The following is a 23,073-nucleotide window of genomic DNA, read 5'->3' as shown; positions in this document are numbered from 1 at the left end:
AGGAAATACTGAATGCGCTTCTGTTCAGGTGCATCCGTGCTCACTTCCTTGCTTCTGTCTTCTTTGACTCTCAGACATCTTCAGCACTTTTTTTTTTCTTTCTAACAGAGTGAAGGTTGGGGAGAGGAAGCAAAGACAAAATTTTTAGGAATGGTAAATAATAAAGTTGTTTTAATGACCACATATAGAGAAGAGGATGGTGTTCTCATCGTGGATTTGAAAAAACCTCCATATAATAACATAAGCAATGACATGCCTGCATCTCTCAAGGATGCGTTAGTTTTTTTAGACTTGGCAAGGTAAGTGTCATCTGGTCTATGCTCTTAGGACATAAATGATAATGGAATAATACTTACAAAGTGAAGCTTATTGAGCAAGTTGTTTTTGCGGTGTTGAATGTGTTAATGTGTGATGTTCAGCAATATCTGTTGATGCCCTTTTTCTGTCTTCACTACTAAACACCATGGCACGTTCATTTTCTCCAATCAGAACTTTAATTGGACAATGAACTTTATTTTAGAAAATGATCAAATCTAAATTTCTGTAGAAGTTCGAGAATAATGGTTTCTCCTTTTACCCCCGTGTCATTGAGCGTCCCCCGCCGAGAGAAAAGCATGCTAACATCAGCCTTGTATCTTTGATTTGCCTGGGAGGCAGTGACAGCCAGGCTGGTCACAGTAGGGTGGGTATAAGGGGGAGCTTGATGTTGGCATTGGGACAGAAGGGGGTGCTTTGGAGGGACCAGCAAAAGAGGCAGGAGATAGAGAAGAACAGTGAGTGCTTTGGTGTTTAGTAAGTAGGAAATGAGAGTTCGTACTGCTGCACGCAGAAAGGTGTTTGTTTATATATGAGCATAACTAGTTGTGGTGATCAGTGGGAGATGACTTCTGCTGCATCTGCAGTCCTCTGGTAATTGTTTTCCTCTCATAAGTGGTGGAAAGGAGATCTAAAAATGTTTTGTCAGTGTAGTGGACTTACCTTTTTGGGGGGTAGAGAGAGGACAATTTAAAAGTACGTTTCTGTTTCCCAAATAACAAAATACTTTTAGGCTGGCATATATCTTACTATATTATTATTATACAGCTGGCATATATCTTATTACTGTGTTACATTTGTTGGAGGAGGAATTAGAATTGGCTTTGTAAACTGTGAGAAGGAAAGTTCAAGCTATTCAGATGGATGTGGAACAAGTTACTTTCGAGAAGTTTTTCTGCATTTTTCGTAGTAAAATTGACATAGAATCTAAGTCTTCCTTCTCAGTTAACTTTGACAAAAGTTATTCAAACTCTTTTTGTGCCTTAGGTTTAAGTCACGTCTTCCTAATCACTTAGAAAATAATACGGTCTTGCAGTATAAACCACCTAAGATACCAGAAGAAAAAGAAGTCTTTGTTGTAGTTTGTCACATAAATAGTCCGAGTGATTTCTATCTGCAATTGGTAAGTTTAGAAATGAGGTCTGTTCAAATAAAACTCTACAGATATTTTTACGTTGAGCTACTTGGAGTACACATCAAATAAGTTACAATTTCCATTATTTTCTGATGTTTCATAGTAATTTTAGGATTATAATAATAATAAATACAGTAATTACAGGATTCCTGGAATTAACATACTAGATTAGCTGTTAGAATTATAGATTAATCCTAATTAAATGCAGGAATTTCTGGAATGCCATCAAATTTTATGACGGTTTACTTACATGGTTAATTTCCATGTAGGTGTGTGGTGGTTTGGGGTTAAGAATAGTGACTGAGCAGGGCAATAGTCAATAATCATTAGGGTCTTTAATTCATTTGGTATGTTCATAACTACTGTTCAGTATGGGGGAAAGGAGTAGAAAAGACACTGCCAGAAAAAGCGTCCTTTAAAAGAACAAAAATACTGCAAAAAAATTAAGAATTCTGATCTGTACGTATTACAGAATGTTTTGTTGTTCTTAATTTAGGTAGATAGCCTGGATACTTTAGCTTTTCCAAAGAAAAATAAAGAGAGAGACAAACATCAGGATAGCAAAGACTTGCAAATTGTCTGCCCGGTTGAAGGCCAACCCTGTATTGCAAAACACAAAGATGGGAATTGGTACAGAGCACAAATGACAGGTGAAATACTGGTTCTTTTGCTGTAATGCTAAGTAGCAAAATCAGATGTGCCGCTTGATCAGTCACCCATTGGATGTGAATAAAGAATAAAAAAACAACCGTTATATCTATTAGGCAGTCATCCTAACAGCTAGGTTCATAATTTCAGTACTGCTAATGCTTGCTGTATTTTTTCTTACTCTGTGCTTCATGTCAGTTGTCAGAAAAGAAACGGTACCAGTAATTTTTGGTATTGAAATTCTATTACATATTTTAATATTTCACATTACAGTTTGACCTACAGATTGGTCTATTATATCCAACTCTGATTGTAATTAGTGTGGGATAATAATTCCTGTAGTAATCGCCAAGGTATTGGAGGCAGAGGGAGACTCTTAAGATGCCTGTATGGGCAGTGGAGTGTATTTAATGTGCCTGGATGTGTACTTGCTTACATGTCTGCTTGGCATGTCGTTAATATGCCAGCATCTCTTAAAATGATGAGATGTGTCAGGTTCAGAATGTTAAACTTAATTCAGGAATTGAAAAGAGCTGACTCTTACATTAAAAAATAAATAAATTTCACTAGCTTGTAGACTATGTGAAAATGTGGTATTTTTAATAGAGTGTAAATGTGGACTTTGCTTTGAAGTTCTGATGCTTTAGCTTGGATTTGATACTCCTTTTTGTTTGTAGTAACTTGCAGATTTTATCCCTGGGTTGTTTTTCTTGAAGGGCTGCCACATTCACAAGAAGTTGTGGTCAAATACGTTGACTTTGGCAGCGTTGCTAATGTAACTCTTAAAGACATATGCAAAGCAGAAGATGAGATTCTCAGCTTTCCAGAAAAGGTAAGTTAGTTACTGCTCAAACTAACTACTGAAAATACATAGAATGCAGATGGATGGAAGGGGAAATACAGAATTGTTAACATTATCAAGTAAATGAAATGTCAATTAAGTTCTTTTGCACATGGGTTTATGATGTGACACGTTAAATGGTTTTTGCACATAGATTATAAACTTATTTTGGTGTGTCTTTTTAAGTTATTTCAGTTTCAGTTGAAATCCAGTATTACCTTGGGTCAGGGTGTGTATGTAAGTGTGTATGTTTATCAAGTACTTCTACTCCATCATAGAAAGCATAATTAATTTTCACATTGTAATATTTTCAAACAGTAATCTAATAGAACTGTATCTTTGTTTTAAGGCACTTGAAGTTTGGTATTTTCTAAACTTTTCATCTTGTAGGAGTTCCCCTTTTTGGCAAGGAAAAAAATGGGTGGGAGAATATTTCTGTCAAATGAAAAATGCACATAAGTTTAAAAAAAAAAAAACCTTCTACTGTTCATCAGATAGAAAAATTAGGATTGACAACCAGAACTAAGCTTTAAAACTTGATGAGTTGATAGGCTTTTATAGCCTGTTCTAGGCAACGGAAGTGGTGACTTTTGGAACTAACGTTGGCCGGCATCTTTTACAAAAAACAGGATTTAGCTGTTTGTATTTTGAACAGATGTTTCTGGGAAGAGTTTCAGCAGAAATAATTCAGCTGTTCTATAATGACAGCAAAGGAGAGGAAACATTGTGAAAATGGCAAAATGCTTTTGCAGTTGCAGGAACTTTAAGAAATACTTCTATCACTGTTAGGTTTAAGACAAGTAGTAGAAGGATGCACAGGCCTGCATTTGCTTAGGTGTTGTTTTGGTTTCATATCTCTTCAATTAAAAAAAATAAGGATTTAAAATTCTTTGAAACATGAATGAAAGCAACACTGCAAAATGAAGGATTCAGAGGGTAGGAGTATCAGAAGTGAGGCTGCTTGTGCAGGTCTGTCCTGTTGCACGTAAGCACTGTTAACTCTTAATACCTGATCGCATATTGTATTGACCTAAAAGTGTGAATTGGTTGTTACGAGAGATTTGAATTAGGCTGTTACAGGAGAAGCCCATTAATGCAGTTTGCACACACAGTTTAATGGACTTCGGTGCTGCAGAAATAGTGCCAAAACTGGAATGAGCAGTGTTAAAGTAGCGTTGGTTTTGGCATCCACAGCCCTTCTCATCTAATAGTTATTTAACCTGTCAGTCAGTCTTATTTTCTTATTCCTGACTGCCTGTATCCTAAGAATATCTCCCAAACGTGCTTATTTCCATTATCTTTATTTCCTTTCGCTTTTTTTTTCCCTGCCTGTGTTACTACTCTTTTGGTGCAATAAACAAGAAGGAAGAAATTGTAATAGTCACAGTTAATTAACTTAAAATTGAGCTATAGTATAGCCACCAGCTTTTGAAGTAAAGATGCTAAAGAAGAATTCTTTTAAACAAAATGACTTAGTCAGATTTCCTGTGTCTTTTTCTGTCATCATATAATACCTTTTCAAAATCTGGAAGTTTTCTGACATAGGTTCTGTGGTATTCTTGTGTCTCTGTAAAATCCTTCAGATTTCTACAATGGTGTAGTCACATTGAGCTTAAATGTTTTAAGTATGTGTCACTACATTAAGTTAAGCAAAACAGGATTAAAGTTTTCCTTTTCACCTCTCTATAATAACCTTTGTTGTTCTTGGCAGCCAATTCTATGCCTAACCATAAAGGGAGGCAAGGAGAAGTAAGCTCTATTTCAGCAAGACTGTTCCTGAGTTTGAGCTTTTTGTCCGTCTGCAGGCTACAGGGTTGGGCGACCACATGGGTCTTAAGTCTGATCAAACGTTAGCAAAGTGGAACCAGAATCCAAGGTCATGCTGTCCTGCATGGGTCCAAAATCAAGGCGTTGTTTGATTTTACTCTAATGGGATGGTATTGAAATGTGATGGCAAATGGGTAATTTGAGTTGTTCTTCAGGCAATCAAGTGTAGGCTGGCTTACATTGAGCCTTACAAAGCAGCAGACGAGTGGAACAGAGAAGCCACAAGAAGATTTAAAGAAATGACTGAAGATAAATTTATGGTGTGTTCAATTGTTGGTAAGTTATCACGAGTGTGTTTCTGTTTAAGTATTATTAAATGAACTCATATATAGAAACATGTACTTTTATATCTTTGAAATGTTTATATCCATACTTGTGACAGGTAGCCTGGAGTGAGCACATCCAGACACGAACTAACTGAAGGAGGTGTAAAAGACACAACCTCAGATGAAAGTTCTCTTACTCCTCTTCTTGTGGGCCACACTGGTGTAACAGGATTTAAATATCCTGGTTTATAAGATGAGCTTGTTTCCAAAATGCTAGTAACCCTCGACAATTCCTGACTTTACTGGTAGCTGTGAATGTGATCGCTGCTGCTCTAAAACATCCCCACCCCCCAAAAGAAATTTTGATTAACATATGTATGCCTTAGTAGAACTTCTCTCAATACCATTTATCGTTCATATGCAGGCAGCTATTTTTCAATACCCATAGAACAGTGGTTTGGAGCCTATCTAATACTTGAAATCACATGCAGCAGTTGGTTTCTTGTAATTTTTTGTCTCTTGATTTTACGGATGTGTGCAAAGCTAAACCTCTCTATCTTGTTGATGGCTCAATTATTCTATACATCACATGTAATTTCACAAAATTTTGTTGCTTCATACCATTTGGTGTGTCTCCAGAAGAATAAGTGGTGTTTACTGTAATTGATTAGTACTAACTATGTTTGTTATTAATTCACAGAGGTTTTGAAGAACAACATTTTATCTGTTAAACTCTTTCTCTCCCACGATCCTCATGGAAGAGACTCCAGTATTAACTGCCAGCTGGTTAAAGAGGACCTTGCATCTTACATACCTGGGTATGTGTTCGCTCTGCATAACTCAAAAGTTTGGAAATACTGGATTTGTGAAACAAAACAGTTGGCTTTAGTATGTCACCTTAGTGGCTAGAAGTCACCACGTTTGTGATGAATTCATGACAAATCACATTCATCATGAAGTAAGTCCATTTAACTCTGCAGTTAGGCATAATTGAATTCTCAGGGTAAACCCTGATAAACATTTGTTAAAATGTTATAGAATCACAGAGGTTGGAAAAGACCTCCAAGATCATCTGGTCCAACCATCCCCCTACTACCAATGTCACCCACTAAACCATGTCCCTAGGCACCATAATGGGTTCAGAAGTTGCAGATGAAGTGTTTGTGTCCTACTCATAATGTGCTTAAGTGCTAATCTTCCCAAACTGGTTATTAACATTCCCATTCCTTTGTATTAAGAAAAGAAATATCCACCCTTACATGTTTGAAGTACACCTAAGGTAACTCATCTCTTTGGAAGTTCTGCTACTAGAAAAGAAACTCTCAGGTAACCAACCGCAACAGCAATAGACAGAAGAGTTGGGAAGAGATGAGGCTGAGGAGATAGTCCTGCTCCATTTAGTTTGTTCTTTTTTAGAAAAGATAATCCATGAGTATATTCGTGAAAATCAATAATTGTTCTTTAGCTTCTGACTGCTGATGAGAATAAAGAGATTGTTAAACAGCTTTTGTTTTGAAAATGGAATTCGAGTTCTGCTTTTTTCAAGAGGAAGCAAGTAATTGGATTTTCATCTCAGTGTTCTTAGGATTTATTTGTATTTCTGAACTATATTATTGTACTGATGACATTTTTAATAGCTTTTTGTGAAGTTAAGCAGCTTTATTTAAACCTGAATTGTTTTGTTGGATTGCTTTGTTGTCACTAGGGTATTTTCTTTTGTTGTGGTTCAGCTATACTTAAAAGCCTGGCAGCAGGCTGCAAACAGATGGATATGTTACCTTAATATAAGATGCTGTGTAACACTGGTAACTTGGGTAATCTGTTGGTTTTTAACTGTGTGGTGGGTTGGCCTCAGCCATACAGTTGTTTGCTCACTCACACCTCCTTATTTATACTGCAAGGAAAACAGAACTAGGAATAAGAAAACTCACAATCACAGAATCGTCTAGGTTGGAAGAGACCTCCAAGATCATCTGGTCCAACCTCTGCCCTAACACTAACAAGTCCTCCACTAAACCATATCGCTAAGCTCTACATCTAAACGTCTTTTAAAGACCTCCAGGGATGGTGACTCAACCACTTCCCTGGGCAGCCCATTCCAATGCCTAACAACCCTTTCAGTAAAGAAGTTCTTCCTAACATCCAACCTAAAACTCCCCTGGCGCAACTTTAGCCCATTCCCCCTCGTCCTGTCACCAGGCACGTGGGAGAACAGACCAACCCCCACCTCTCTACAGCCTCCTTTAAGGTACCTACAGAGAGCGATGGGGTCTCCCCTGAGCCTCCTCTTCTCCAGGCTGAACAACCCCAGCTCCCTCAGCCGCTCCTCGTAAGACTTGTTCTCCAGACCCCTCACCAGCTTCGTTGCCCTTCTCTGGACTCTCTCGAGCACCTCCATGTCCTCCTTGTAGCGAGGGGCCCAAAACTGAACACAGTACTTGAGGTGCGGCCTCACCAGAGCCGAGTACAGGGGCACAATCACCTCCTTAGACCTGCTGGCCACACTGCTTCTTATACAGGCCAGGATGCTGTTGGCAATTTGTTCAATGGTGTCATCTGCCTCCCTGGGAAGCATCCTCACTGGGCAAAGGCCCTTTTCAAGTGAGCAGCACCATACTTTTCTTGACAGATCTGACAGTATCTGAGGGCCCATTTCTGCATCACAGCCTTTTTGATGTAACATGGGTGGGTTTGTTTTTGCAGTGATGCATCTTTATTTTTTATATTGCACTTTGCTATTTACAAAGTGTAGAAAAATCTGGATGAAAAGGTGGTGGCTACCTAATCAGGGTCAAAATCATTAAAAGAGTCCACTTTTTGAGTCTAGGTGTAGAAGATGCCATCTGCGAGTTAGAGATGCAGGACTGGTTAATGCAAGGACAACTAGGCTCCCTGGCCAGCTGATCTGGGGGAGCACACAGAAAATCCCAGGGTAGAACAGCAAGGCAGCAGTTTGTGATGTTGCTGGAGCTGTCCGGAAAGGGAATGTATTTGGAAATCTGTATTCAAAATTGAAATATAAACTGGTTTTGGTGTCTTTGTAGCAGGTGATAAATGTTAGCCTCGTGTATGCACTGTCTGCAGTTCAAATTTACTATAAACTGCTGGATCAGTCACTACTTGGAGGACCTAGACTTGAAGATCTTTTCACAAAATCCCTCCCAGCCTCCTAGAAGCCTTCAGCCTTACTAAATCTACAAGAAGCAAATTTTCTGTAGGCCAAACCACACCAAAGAGATGCAGACTGGGCACGAAGCACTGCTATAAAATTTTACAAGTCTCTAAGAGAATTTCATACAAAGTTGAGTTCAATCAGGTCCTGGTTAACAAAGAGGGCTTCTGGGGGAAAGTGCTGAATCAGCTTAAGGATCACTTCTAGAAATTTCTGTTCTTCACAACCAAGTCATGCCACAGAGCACATTCAAGAGTAACTAAAGCATTCAAGTATGCCTGATTTTATTTTATTAAAAGCAGGTGAGGAGCTAGATTGGCTAATTTTGAACTTTACTGATCCTTTCTTCATGCCTTTTTTTTTTTCACTGAATTATTCTCAATTCAGCCCCATAGCACAGAAACAACTCATAGCACAGAATAAAGCCAGGGAAAGCACTTACCAAGTGCTGTTACTGGCAAAACAGACTCAACTTGGGAAATTTAATTTAATTCATTATTGATTAACATAAATTGTGTTAGATTCAGGTATCGGGAAACAGAAGGCAAATATGATTCTTGTCTTCCCCCTTTAATCTTCATTCCCAATCTCACTTAAGTTCAAACACCTCCCTCCTTATTTATCTTCACTTCATTCGTCACTGCAGACACCTCTCCTCCCCATTGGTATTGCAGGTTACACTCGGTTCCTTCATAAGGTTGGGTTCAGGACAGTGATTCCTTTCTCTGCTCCTCGCTTCTTGCTCTCCTCTTCGTGTGCTCCAGTGTGGGTCCTTCCTGGGCTGCAGTCCCTTCGGGAGCGTGGGTGTCTCACCTTGGAGCATCTTCGCTTCTGACCTTGGTGTTCCCTGTGTTTGTTTTTCCCTCTTCTGTTCCTTCTCTCTCTGGGGTTTTCTGCTCTTTGTTAAATACCCTCTCACAGAGACACCACCAGCTTTGATGTTGGACTCAGCCATGTCCAGCATTGTGTCTGTTGCAGACACAGCTGGGACTGGCTGTGTCCAGCACAGTGCAGTGTTTGGCCCCTCCTCACAGAGGCCACCCCCGCAGGTCTTCCCCTCTACTACCAACACCTTAACTTTCATACTCAATATACCATGCCTTTTAGTTGGAATCATCTTTCCTTTAGTGGAGGGTGGCAAAGGGATCGTTCTGTGTTTTTTTCAGAGGGTTTTAGTTTACTTTGTTGTACAGTGTGGCTCTAGCCCTGCATAGATCATTTGTCACACTTTTCTCCCTGAATTTTGCATTTGTGAAGGCAGATGTCTGCAACGAGGCGAGAGACTGGAGATTAATTTAAACCTATTGTTAGAACATCCAGAATCACACCTGTCATGTACTTACTCTGTTTAATGCTGTTCAGGAACACCCACGCCAGCTGTAAATGAGTATGAGAAAGTAAGCAGGAGAGCACAGTGCTCCAGTGAAGCTTACTTGCTGAGAAGCAATATTAATTAGACCTACCAAACATCAGTAACCTTACTCTTAAATTAAGTACATAAAGAATTTAAAGCAGAAACCTTGAACTCTGAAGTTCATTCCAAACTGATGTTTTTTCTGATGGGTCTACAATAATAATGCTATACTGGAGTTACTAGAGAGGGAGCTCTGGGGCGTGTAACATGTTTCTAAGTTGGAGGTGCTCGCCACAGCAGACTGCCTCTATGTCCAGTCCGTTTGATTGTTTAGACTTGTCATGCACAAGGTAGGCGTATTCATGAACTATGGTGTTCATTTCTTCCCTGGTTTTATAAGTTAGCTGTTTTACCAAGCAGTTTCTGAATACCTGCATCAGGAAGGTTCGCATAAATTGTATAGCAGGATGTTGTGAATGACTCAATACCTAAACAGTAAGGAATATCTCTGATAAAGTAGTTTCATTCCTGTGAATGAAAAGATAGGTGGTAGATCTCTGAAAACCTGCAAATTTCTCCTTGGAGGCCCAGAAATGGCAAGCAGTTAAACTCAAGCTTGCTGTTTCCTTCAGTCTGTGGTATTTTCGAGAAGCCAGTTTTCTACATTGACAGATGATTTTCTAAGCTGTAGGCTGGGCTGTTCCCCAAATGGATTGGTGTGTACCAGCCAAGGCTTGATTGCTTTTGGGCTTTATTCTATCCAGTTCACGCTATTAAAAGAAGTTTTTGTCAGGGTATTTACATGACCACACTTCATTGAGTACTCTAATTAGGAAAGATGTTGTGTTGTATCTTCAGGGAATGCTAGAAAGGTAAATGTTTCACAGGCTTAATATTTCTTCTGAAATGAATATGTGCAGATCTGAATGTTGCAAGTTTCACTCAGAGGTAACATTAGTAATGTCATGCTTCTGGAAAGCAATTCGGTATCTTTTATCCAGACATAGGCATTAATGTTTTGCAGTTCGTTTTATATCAGGCTTGCTTCTCTTCTGGCAGCCTGTGTTGTATAGTGCTTTCATCTGACAGTAAAATCTGCGAGGATACTTCCTGAAGGAACGTTAAAAGAAAGCTACTATCATGAGTGTTGAAGAAGTATTTACAAATGCTTTTGCTTTTTGTTGTTTCTTTTTCTGCTTTTCTAAGTTATTCTTTGTTCTTACCTCATTGTGTTGAACTGTAACCATTGACCTCCTCTTGATTGTTGAAAATGTGTTTGGTATTTGGATCCTGATTATTTCACATTCTTTACAGGTACGTTGAAAGTACTTCTGTAAGGCCCAATGAAATATGGGATCTTCCTGTAGAAGAAACTGCTGAAAACTTGAAAGATTTAAATCCTATGAACATGAGACTGCTGGAGGAAGAAAGGGATTTCAGATCGCTTTCTAAGAAAGAGCTACAAGTGAGAATCAGCCATGTGGTGTCTCCCAGTAAAATCTTCATACAATGGCTGTCATCGGAAAGTATACTGAAAAGGTACTAACATGCAAGTTTTCCAGAGAGACGTTTATGTTACAAATGGATGAAGTATAGTTAGAGCAAACTGCTTAGGGTTGCATTTAGTAGTGGGTACTCAAAATGTTTTTGATTTGCCTTGCTTTCAGAAAAGTACAGGAACAAAACATAGATATGCACTAAGTCGTAATTCATTAAACATTTGTGATTCCAAATTAAGTAAGTGGTCTAACTCCTAGTTCAAATCACAATTAATGTACTAAGTACACTATCCAGAAAGATTTCTGCTTTTTCTTCTCCGCATTCCTTTGTTAGAGATCTTAATAGCAATATCTTTAAGTCTCATAACTTCAGTCAAATTATTTCTTTCTCTCTGATTCTAATACACTGTTACAAGAGCTTGAAAGCAATTTCTAAACAATATATCAACCTTTCTTGGGTGCCTGGAAGCAGATTACTTGGGTAATACTACCTACTGCTTGCAGATGGTTAAATGAATGTCAGTGCTTAGTGCATGTTCTTTGTTCACTGCCTCTTGCTTCTCCTTCCTTTCTTCTTTTACCTCCTTGCATCTGCCTACCTAGAGTCCTATTAAATTAGTCATGGCGCTACATGAGTGCCACACGCCAAAGTTGTAAAGAGAAAATAGTCCATTTTTCAAATAGTGCCATACAGAAGGTCCATAATGTCTCAGATAAATTCATCTGTTCAAGAAAATACTGTTCAAGAATTTTAATTGGATTGCATCTGTTTTTACAGCCTCGTTTCATGTATTTTTAATGTGCCATAAAGTAAAACTGTAACATTGTGTGTCTCTTAAACAAATTCTAAAATTGTTAGTGTATGCTAGTTAACCAGTAATTGACTAAATAATATCCTATACTCATCTGATAGAATTTTACCACTAGGAAAGTGTGTTGTTCAATGTTAGTTTACAGGAGAAGATGGCTGCCTTCTACAAAGAATCGCAGCCACAGTCAGTGAAGTGGGAGTGTAATATGCACTGTGCTGTGTATGTACACGATTTGAAACAGTGGCAAAGAGGTCAGATAAGCAGGATTGTCTCTGAAACAACTGCAGAGGTAAGCTCCCATCATAAGAGGGTTCATTCTTACATTTTTTAAGTTTATAATCATGCATTGATAAAATAATCTCAGACTTATGCTGATTCTGTGCTAATATTTTCTAATACGGCTTTTTGTTTTTGTCAAGCATTTCAAGTTGCATTGTACATTGCTACAGAGAAGATTACTGCCTCATAAAGCTCAAATGCATTTAGCAGGGAACCTGGTAGTTGAAAAAGGCTCATGAGGTTGATTTTGTGTATGCTTACGCTGCACTTGACAGCACAGATTCTCCAGCTGCCGCCCAGCAGTTTAGCTCAGATTCCAGAAGCAGTACAAACCTGTGGGGCACGTTAAGTCAAACCTAATGATCCTTGCTTGAAAGATGGGGCCAGTTGAACCAAGTGCCACATGCAGGAACACATCTAGTCGTGCTCTTCCTTGAACCCTATGCTGATGATGAAGCAATGTGTCATGGAGGTGTCACTTCTCACATGGTCCTGCTTTAAAGGTGCATCTTGTTGCACTCCTGAAGAAAAATACTGGAGAAGGCATTACATGAATAGATGACTGCTTCCTTCAGAAGCCTGGCTTTGTAGTAGTGTAGATTATCCAGGGCTGGTTTACAGCTGGTTCTCTCCAGCATTACTCCATTATGCCCCGGAGACTTGTTAGTAGGAAGGAAAAGCAGGACTTCCTATACTTGTTTTGCATCATCTGCTTTCTGAGGCTGAGCCCTCAAAAAGCTATTTTACCCTGTCAGTTGGAAATGCTGGAATATAATATCACAACTGTTTAAAAATTATAATTCAACAGATAGCAATTATTTATTGTTTTATTAATTGCATGAAATGTTACAGAGACGTGAACAGCCAGTCAACCTTTATGAGAGGGAGCTGCTGGAAAACACGGCGCTTTGCCTAAGGATGTAAGATGAGCCAGCTGAGAGTTTATGGGTTAGGATTAGAGGGCAAACAAATGTGGGCAATATAGTGGATGTCTGCTACAGATCACCTGATTCGGAAGAAGCAGAAGACTTATTAGGACAACTGGAAAAAGCCTCATGTTCTCAGGCTCAGGTCCTCATGGGTTATATCTGTTGGAAGGGCAACACAGTAAAGCAGAAGCAATCCTGGAGTTTTCTGGAGTGCATTGATGGTAATTTTCTGACACAGGTGATTAAGGAGCTGGCATGGGGAGGTACTTTGCTGAAACTGATGTTTATGAACAAGGAAAAACTGCTCAGGGATGTGAAAGTAGTGGACAGCCATGGCTGCAGTGACCAGAAGGTGATAAGATTCAGGATACAGAGAGGAAGAAGCAGGGCAGGATCACAGCCTGGGACTTCAGGAGAGCCAACTTGGGCTTCCTTCAGGAATGAATACAAATGGATACAGTTCCAGAGGGATGATAGGTCGAAGAGTTATTTCCAAGGATCATCTCCAAGCTCAAGATGGATCTATCCCACATGCCAGAAGCCAAGCAAAGGCAGCAGGAAGCCTGCATGGGTGATCTTGGAGCTCCTGACAAAACACGTGACAAACCATGGGAAGGAAGGATAGAAGAGGTGGAAGCAGATGACGCAGAGCAGTATGGACATGCTGTCTGGTCATGTTAGGACAAGGTCAGGAAAGCCAAAGCCTACCTGGAGTTGAATTTGGGGAGGGATGTGAAAGACTGCAAGAATGGTTTCTACAAGCATAATGGCAGTAAAAGAAATAGAGGAAATGCGGGCCTTCTGCTGAATGGGGTGGGAGGCATGGTGCAAAGGACACGGAAACAGCCAAAGTACTTGATGCCTTTTTCACCTTAGTCTCTGCTGGTAGGGTGCACCTTCAGGGATTCTGGGCCCAGTAAGGAAGTTTGGAGCAAGGAAGACATCAGTGAATGAGGATCGGGTATGGGGAACCCTTAAATAAGGGGGATGTACACAAGTCCCTGGCATCTGATGGGGTGCACCCATGAGTGCTGAAGGAGGGAGCTGACCAATATGTGAGGCTTCTCTCTACAGTCTCTGAAAGGTCATGGTGATCAGGGGGTGTTCCTGGGTCCTGGAAGAAAGCAAATGCCGCTCTGATCTTGAGGAAGGACAAGGAGACGGATCTGAGGAACTACAGTCTGATCAGCCTCACTTTGCTCAGTGGAACGGTGATAGAGAAAATCTTTAAAATTGTTTTCAAAACATACAAAGAGCAGGATGTATCTTGCTTGTAAGTACAAGAGCAAGAAGGATGAAGTTAGCATGGATTTCAAGGGGGAAATTGTACTTGACAAATGTATTTGTGGTGAGATGATTAGCTCAGCAGTAAGAGGGGAGCGGGGATCTTGTCTTGACTTCAGCAAGTATGTGGTGTTCATAGGTTTAGAAATTCAAATGCACTGACATAGGTGAGGGAAAATAAATTACCTTAAGCAAGTAACAGTCTCTGTAAAGTTGTTTACATGTGAAAACATTTGTGTGTTTCGTCCTGTCAGTACTCCCTGATAGCTACTTGTGTTGTGAGAAGGCCACTGATTTTTGTGTGCCCTTCCTTGATAATTTCACTCCATTACAAATCTTGGTAATGTTAGGCTACATTTTCTTTCACCTGTTCAGGCATGCTTGGAGTTACCATTTGTTACAGGTAATGCTAAGAGGTTTTTGTTTTGTTTCTTGTTTGTAACAGGTAATACTCTATGATTCTGGAGTTGAAAAAATAGTGGATATCAGCTGTCTAAGAAAACTTGAGGAAAACATGAAGAGAATTAGGACATTAGCAATTGAATGCTCCTTAGTAGACATAAGGTAGCCTTTCCCTTACGCTGAAGCAGCAGTATTAGAAACCCGATAATGACAAAGCTCAATATTTTCCTGTATTAATGGTGATGACCTAAGATACGGATATGGTTTGCTCTTTGGATAAAAAAAGAGTGAGAGCTGTCACTTCTTTTGCAAAGGGTTTGTTGCGTTTTTTGTTTTCTGGTGTTTTTTTTTGTTTTCCTGTTTTTGTTTGTTTGTTTTCAAAAAGTTAGGCTACATACCAGTACAACAAACTGTGATACACAACTAAAGTTTTGAGGGATAAATTATACAAAACACTGGATAGATGAAGTGGGGTTTCTTTATTTCACTGAATGGTTTTTGCCTTGACTGAAAATTTGAGGTGTATCAAATCTCATGAAAATGTAAAGGATTTTTTGTAGAGACAGTAGAAGAGAGAATTGGCATATTCCTCCCTGCATTTGTGTGCTTTTGTCTATACTGTGCAGAAGAACATACTTGTAATACTCTTTCCATAAATGAATATAAAGGCTCAGTTTGCAGGTGAAATCTGGATTTTTCTTGGTTCTTTGAAGATAAGCGCCATACTTCCAGATCTGATCATTCTCCTCAGTTTAAAACTTTAGGGCTTATTTTTATGAATTCTTCCTGTACTATAGATTGAGAGACAAATAACCCTTTCTTTTTACTTTTGACTGTAATGCATATTGTGGGTTTTTTTCTCCTGACAGTGCAGGCAGTTTCAAAACATAGCAAAACCTCAGTAAAGGGTAACTTTTTTTGTACTAAAGGAGATAATCATTTTTGTTAGTCCAACAGGTGGAAGCACGCAGTGGACAGCAACAGTGTGCGACTGTATATCCGATTACCTGACCGGGGCACAAGCAAAAATAATCATACAGGTTTGTAATCAAAACATTTTTGTCATATTTTTAAAGTCTCTATCAAGTTGTATGTTAGCTTATTTTTTTTCTGGATATTCACGCTCTTCAGAGAGTCCTGAAAGTAATTTACTTGGTTCACTGTTTGTTGGTAAGTTAAAAGAGGGGGTTCTGCTACAGGAGAAAAGAATTACTTGTTAATTCTATCAGGTAAAACAGATAAGGGAAGAAGCAAGGTTGCGTTGTTACTTCTTCTGATGTCGTGTTTAGAGCAGTTGGTAAAATGACGGGAACTGTGATATGGAGTAAGTAAATGTTGTATGTTCTGATGGGAGCATCAGTTGCTAAGTCTGATTTGCAGTCTGATGAACTAAAAACTGTGCCAGTGTTTTAGTGAAAATGCATATAACGATGCTTTAAAGCTCTCCTAACTTCTTGCAGGAAAGTGACACGGCTTGTGCGTTGCCTGTGAAAATTTTTTGCAAGGATGAAGCAGGACAATTAATTGATATTTCAGAACACCTTATTAAAAAGGGTTTGGCCTTCAGAAACACAAGGTTTGGATACTTCTTTTATATTCTTTCAGACTTGATCTACATTGTGGTAAACTAATAAGTAAAACTGGATTATGTTCTACAGTGTATGTAGCAACAAAACACCATCTTAAGTGAAGTTTCTTGAGTAATTTATATTTTCACATTCCACATTTTAGTTCTTTAAGTTGGTTGGTGAGCTATTTAACAGTATGTAAAGAAGCATTTTCCATCTTGTGTGTGTATTTTTTTTAATTCCATTATTTTATTTCACGCTTCCAAGTTCTTTACCAGTTAATGTGTTGATGTGTTCTGATTGAATCTGCTAGAACTCACAAAGCTGCTGTGGCTTGTGCAGTCCCCAAGAAACATCCTGACATACGTTTAGAGGAAGAGAACCCACAACTGAACGGTTGTAATTCAGAAACTGCATGCGTAAGAAGCAGCGCTGCTCAAGAGAAAGATGGGGATGTTTCAGAGAGCGAACAGAAGCCATGTGAAATTAATAAGTCGCTGGTTCATTTGCAAATGCATGAAATATATAAAGCCCCCATCATACCTGAAGCAAAAATTTTTCAAGCTATAGTGAGTTGCATTGGACATGATGGAACTATTTATATGATACCAAAATCATTCGGTAAGATTGCAGGCAAGAAAATGCATTTATCCTATGAATCTGATCACATTGGTACATCAGAATGTACCAGATAAGTGTTTTTCTGACATGTTCTGAATCAGAATGTTGTTACACAAGGTTCCTGTTTAGCAGTGCTGCTCTTGGGATGTGATGAGGACTTTGGCAGTGAGGGTGCTCACCTGTGTAGTGGTTGCACTGCTTTCAGGCAAGGAAAAAAAAAAAGATGCCCACAAGATGGCGCCACAAGAGACTGGAATCCAGAATCACTGATGGCATCACTGCTGGAAAAGCAGCTTCTGTTTAACTGGTCATGTTTGCATATACTAGAAATAGAACATATCTATTGTATCAGTATTGAACAACATTTTTTGGAGTAGTACGTGTACTTTATGTTTACACATCTCTTCATGGAATCTGCTGTCTTTTAGTGATCAAAATAATTTGTGATAGTAACAGACTTTGAATTTCATGCTACACAACTGTTGTGGGTTTTTTTGTTTGTTTGTCTTTTCCAGAAAGTAAACTAAACGAATTGATGAGTGAAATACAAAGTAACTTCAAATGCCTTGGTCTTCTGGAACCCTATTGTTGGAAAAAAGGAGAAGCGTGTGTTATAAGAGGGTCAGATACCCTTTGGTATAGAGGTAAAGTTGTAGAACTCGGTGGTGGTACCCTCCAGGTGAGTTGGATTGGATGTTGTCTCTGTGTGTGAATGTTTGCACATATATGGAAAACATACAGATAAATAGATGATTTGACTCTCTAAAATGTATAACTCCTATTTTTGTTCAGCTCATACTGCTGCTCATTCTGCTTTAAATTGTGATCGCTTTGCTGATTTTACATTTGTCTTAAGATGAATTGTCTGCTTATTTTTGTTGTCATACTTTTCCCATAGTATTCCTGTTGATGATAAATGCTCTTAAGTAAAAAAGCTGTCTTTGATCCCTTGATTACCTGTAGGTAGTCCCGTTTTGTTCTTTGCTTTTTTTTTTTTTGCAAAAAAAAAAAATCATAAGCAGAATGCCTTGAAAATACTTTTGCTTTAGCTTCCACCTACCCAAAAAGTAGTGGTTGTCAGTGAATTCTTTCAGTTGCTATGGCATAGAGCTCCTTTTTCCAATTAGCAGTTACTAGTAATGAGTATTATCAAATCTTCTGAGTCTGTCTGCTTTTTGATCATAGATCTGCAAGTCTGGCAAGTTCCTAGCTCAGTGGTTTTTATTTCAGTTTTAAACTACTGTAGCTTACTGCATAAGAGGTAGATCTCTTGAAAGACAAATTTAATGTCATAACGGTTCTTCAGTCTTTTCCTTAATTTGTGCTTTGTTGATACATACATGATATGACAAACTTTTTTCTTCCTCTGGAAAAAGTTATGCTATAAATACGCCCTTTGCTTTTTGACCTTAAAAGTAGGAATTATTTTAGCAAAACCTTTTTGTGTAGGTACAGTACATCGACCATGGTTGTATAGAGAAGGTCCCTCAGTGTCACCTGTATCCAACTACGTTGTATACTGATACTCCTCCATTTTGCATACCATGTCAGCTCTACAAGACAGTACCAGTGAGTAATGCTAACTTTTGAAGACTTTTTAGGTGTTTACTCAATTGATGATACTGCTCAGTCATACAAAGATTGAGAGTAGTTGCTGGCGTTTTTGCTCGTCTCTGAGAACTCAGCGAATATAGCTGATACGGATCACTTCAGCAAGGCAGTCTTCTATCAGAAAATAACATTGCTTTATGAAATGATCATGCTTCAAAAGCGGCTGTCATTGGAATGAAATCCTTGAGTCGGGACACCACAGTGGCTGGCAGGATGATACTCTGAAGCTGCAGTTTGTTTTTACAATAGCAGCCACAAGGAGCAAGTCTTGAGTTTCTTACTGCAGAATGGCCAGAAAATTGTAAATCCTTGAGTCAGATTTGTTATTCCAATTTGAATGGTGCATTTAGTAAGTGTGAATTACTGAAATGGCTAGCTTACCCTTACGCTTTTTTAAGGAAAACTATTTTATCGCTAGAAGCAGTTGAGATAGATGAAGAAAGAGCGGTTTAAGGGGAAAGTTAGGTGTATGGGTTGGCAGGCAAATGGACATTGCAAAGTATTTGAAGTACCCCCTATCTTTGTTCTCCGTTATCTTCAAGTTTAATTCTGTATCTTTTGGTTATGTTTCATGTAATACGCACATCTATGTGATGATTTATATATAGTACAGGTTAGACTTGGCAAGCAGCATCTCTTTTTAAGCAATTTCAAAGTCTGAAAATGGCTGGTCAGCGTTGTTACACAAGAATTTGTAGTGTACCAAATAGCAGATAGCATATAAACTTGTTATAGACAACTCAGACTAATTATCTGTGCTTTCAAAGAAGTTGCTCAGTAAGACACATATTTTCATCTCTTTTAAGAAATATAGTGTTATTTATGAGAATAATGGTATTATTCATGAGCACTTCACTCTTCAGGGGTTTCTTGCTTTTTACCAAATAGGTTGGAAATTTTTGGCAGCAGGATGCAGTGCACATCCTTCAAGAACTACTTACAAACAAAGAGGTTGAAATACATGTTCAGGTAGCTTTGTTTATTCATAGATGTGGAATGATGCTTACCTTTTTTTACTTTTTTTTTTAACTTGTATTATGACTATTAGGTGAAGGAATGTAGCAAAAAATGCATTTCTTAGATAAAACATTTTATCCTCAGTCTTTATGTCCTCCAAGAGGGAAGAATTGAAAGCTAAAGTTATTTCTCCAGTGACTTCAGGCCTTAAATTTATCCGTTAGAGGTATTAACATTTTTTTGCTAATGTTCGTATTCTGTCAACAACCTACCTACCAACATTGTAAATTCTTCTAAATGCAATTTTAAGTGATGAACATCAGACATAATTTGGACATAATCCAGAAGTTGAACTCGGTGATCTTAATGGGGTCCCTTCCAACTCAGGATATTCTGTTATTCTACGATAATTGAATGTGGACATGCTTAAATTAATATATTAGCATTATAGGGAAACAAATACCTATTGTCTGGAAAAAAATGTAATTTCAAATAATTTCTACTGGCAAATTGTGGAAGGAAAGGGTTTAGCGTTAAGTGAGCAAACCTGGGATAATGTTTCAGTGTTATACTGGTTAGTTGGTGCTGCCATTCCAGAGACAGATGCATGCAGTCATGTTCCAGTTCGTGCCATAATTGGCGTTAAGAAATCCTTACTGGTTTTGTATCTTGGAGGGAGTGAGTGCGGTGTCATTAAGAGCAGCAGGTTAGAATTTCCTGGTCAATACTTACAAAACATCAGTCGTGCTGTTACTGTTGTAATCTTACTCTGCCTTGTGTAAGTAGGAGCTACCAGATAACCCATGGGGCAAGCTGTCCATCAGCCTGTATTTCAATGGAATGTCACTTTCCTCCTTCATGGCCTACCAGCAGTACTGTGTCGCTAAAGATTGTCAGGACGTACCAAAGCAGGTGAGATTTGGGGCTTTTGCTGTTGTTACTCAGAAGAGTACCCAGTTCTTGTTGTGACCTTTGGTCAATTGCTATTTTTAACATTGCAAAACTGTACAGAAATATAAAGTGTATTAAGGTCAAGTACACTGCTCCTCAGCATAACAGCTGTAGGTGTGATTTCGTCAGGGTATTCCTCTGACAGTGTATTTTTCTGAAGCAGCGACTTACGCTGGAAGGAAAATAATTCTGCAGTACAATGTGTACTGCTGTCACTGCTCATTTAAGTCTTAGTATCTGTGCTAGTATGCTTGTGATACAATTCACACAATTTGTGTGTATTAGGACTGAGTAACCATGGAAAACCTAATTATAAATTCGTCTCTCGTAGCACTTCCATAGTCAGCACATGCACAAGCTACATACAGATCTTGAAATTAAATGGTAACTTTAAAATTGAGATTTGACAGACTATCACTTCAGTCTTCATCATCCTGAAAGTGTCTTCAGGTGTCTCTCACTACGGGGTGGGTTCTTGTAGGCTGTTCATAAACAAAGTTTTGTGGTAGAATTGGCTGCACTGCAGCCTACCCTTTAATTACTTTAGATTACATTCTTCATGCTGAAAAAGCACTTGAGTTGCCGTAAGTATACAGTATTATGTGATGTATAAATTCTGTATTTTAAAAAATACATATTTTCTGCTATGCATTTCTGGATATAATAAAGTCTGTAAGCCATTTTTAGTTTTTTACCTTTGTGGTATATTCTTTAAAAGGATGGGGGACAACTTCTTGAAGCCAATGACTCACAAAGTTGTCGTGGTAGAACGCGTACATAGTATCAGTAGTTTAAGTTGGTCTCCCTATACCAAAGTATGATAGATCTAGCTGCAGCCAAAAATAAGACAGTTAATGTTACAAGTAAGAGTGAATGCAGTTCGTTCTTTCAAAGAGATCACAGTCACAGGATGCTTGAGCTTGGAAGGGCCCTCTGGAGGCACCTGGTCCAACCCCCGCTCAAGCAGGGACACCCAGAGCAGGCTGCCCATGTGGATTGCTCAGTTGGGAACAAACTGAAGTGTAAGCTGAATCTTAAGAGCCAGATGTAGTCATGTTGCCTGATGGTGTTAATGATTTTTTTTAAATTTATTTTTATATATGTTTATCAAGGACACGCTGCTACTAGATAATTACTTTGACCAGAAATGACAAAAAAGCCAGTTTGCATTTTATTACAAAATACGATGTTTAACTAAAGTCTGTCTTGGTCTAGGAGCTGCTCGAAGGAAACATTCACGTTTTGCCTTCATACACACTGCCACCACTGCCTGTTCCAGGAGATATCTTCCCTGTCAGAGTTACCCATTTTGTGTCCCCTAAGGAGGTGAGTTTTGAAAACATCTCATATATTGCGGACAAAAAACGCTGCGGTCCCGTCATGCTGATGATCACAGCTAACAAGTTTAGATAATAGAAAAATAGGTTGCAAAATGCTACTTATGTATTGGTATAGGTGGTCAAGTAATGCAGCTATCTGAATATGAACTCACTTGAAATACTCCCGGAGGGGGCAGGTGGACAGTGAAATAAATACTGCCTGTTGCCCTAAAAAAAAAAAAAAAAAAAAAAAAAAAAAAAAAAAAAAAAAAAAAAAAAAAACAGGAATTGCAGGGTTTGTAGTATGGTACTTATTCATCTTGTATAATAAGGAAGTGGGTCATTGAATTTTAACTTAGCAGAACACTAAGGATTTCTATTCTTTATTCCCAAAAATTAAATTACTGGGATGTTGTTTAATAATGTGAACGTTTTCTGGCTGTTACTGTCGTTTGGCTGTCTCCGGTCAATGACTGATCATTGATTTTTGTGCATACCCACACAGCTGCCTTGTGCAGTCTCCCAGACAAAAGGGCAAATGTAATACTAATTGATCGAAAAAAGATTCCTGTGTGGACTTTGAATACTGGATGAAACAGGAAAACAAAGCAGTGAGAAGATGATTGTGTTAAAAAAAAAAAATTGTTTTCTGAGTGGGTTGAGTTGCTTGAATTGTTTGGGTAAATCTGTAAATAACAGGTTTTAAAGAACAGAAGCAGTTGCTTTAAGTTCAGTATTATGGTTTGGTTACAAGTTCACTACACTAATTTACTTACACACATCTTACCCAGAAAATGGATATTCTATCTAGACAATTGTTTTGACTAAATACAGGATGAAAGTGTTAGGATACATTAGAAGAGGGCTTTTCTTAGATTCTCTTCATGTCTTTCTCCTGTAAGAGGGGAAGCAGATAACCTACATGTATTCGGTTCATTTTTTGCAAATTATTTGAACTCGTGCTTTTGATCATGGTATATAATCACAGACACCAGACCCTGCTCTGGGCTCATATATTTAAGTATCAGCTGCATGATGGAGTTGTGGCTTGATTACATATCCATGTACAAATAAGAAAATGAAAATAAATTTTCTTCCTGGCTGGTGAATCATAATGCTGAATTCACAAATACTAATAGTCTACTCATTAATTACTAGGACTATCTGTAGAATATCAATGTTATGCGATGTCCCTGTTTAAAAAGCAAGGCATTTTAAGTGATCTAAAATCTGAATGACTTCTATGTGTATTGGTTAAAGTTTAATTTTTTTGAACCTACAGC

General features: G+C 38.5%; 1 protein-coding gene across 7 annotated transcripts in view; it reads left to right on the top strand.

Moving 5' to 3' along the window:
- Positions 1 to 23,073, top strand: part of RNF17 (ring finger protein 17) — a 49,567-nt gene that overhangs the window by 20,641 nt on the left and 5,853 nt on the right. For 5 of the 7 annotated variants that reach the window (XR_010828376.1, XM_066989797.1, XM_066989796.1 and 2 more), the window contains 17 exons: positions 109 to 299; positions 1,303 to 1,438; positions 1,947 to 2,100; positions 2,776 to 2,930; positions 4,922 to 5,042; positions 5,733 to 5,850; positions 10,873 to 11,097; positions 12,008 to 12,158; positions 14,807 to 14,925; positions 15,713 to 15,803; positions 16,224 to 16,339; positions 16,645 to 16,952; positions 17,468 to 17,631; positions 18,402 to 18,521; positions 19,452 to 19,532; positions 20,307 to 20,432; positions 21,687 to 21,797. Coding sequence is in view for 6 of the 7 variants with exons in the window: in XM_066989797.1 (XP_066845898.1) it covers positions 109 to 299; positions 1,303 to 1,438; positions 1,947 to 2,100; positions 2,776 to 2,930; positions 4,922 to 5,042; positions 5,733 to 5,850; positions 10,873 to 11,097; positions 12,008 to 12,158; positions 14,807 to 14,925; positions 15,713 to 15,803; positions 16,224 to 16,339; positions 16,645 to 16,952; positions 17,468 to 17,631; positions 18,402 to 18,521; positions 19,452 to 19,532; positions 20,307 to 20,432; positions 21,687 to 21,797 (2,487 nt within the window). In the remaining variant the exon portion in view is untranslated. The remainder of the gene's footprint in view (positions 1 to 108; positions 300 to 1,302; positions 1,439 to 1,946; positions 2,101 to 2,775; positions 2,931 to 4,921; positions 5,043 to 5,732; positions 5,851 to 10,872; positions 11,098 to 12,007; positions 12,159 to 14,806; positions 14,926 to 15,712; positions 15,804 to 16,223; positions 16,340 to 16,644; positions 16,953 to 17,467; positions 17,632 to 18,401; positions 18,522 to 19,451; positions 19,533 to 20,306; positions 20,433 to 21,686; positions 21,798 to 23,073) is intronic. The other 2 variants (XM_066989799.1, XM_066989800.1) reach the window with 2 other exon arrangements.

Source organism: Anser cygnoides, chromosome 1 (genome assembly GCF_040182565.1).
Source record: "Anser cygnoides isolate HZ-2024a breed goose chromosome 1, Taihu_goose_T2T_genome, whole genome shotgun sequence".
Taxonomy (NCBI): domain Eukaryota; kingdom Metazoa; phylum Chordata; class Aves; order Anseriformes; family Anatidae; genus Anser; species Anser cygnoides.
This window is presented reverse-complemented; position numbering and strand designations above follow the sequence as displayed.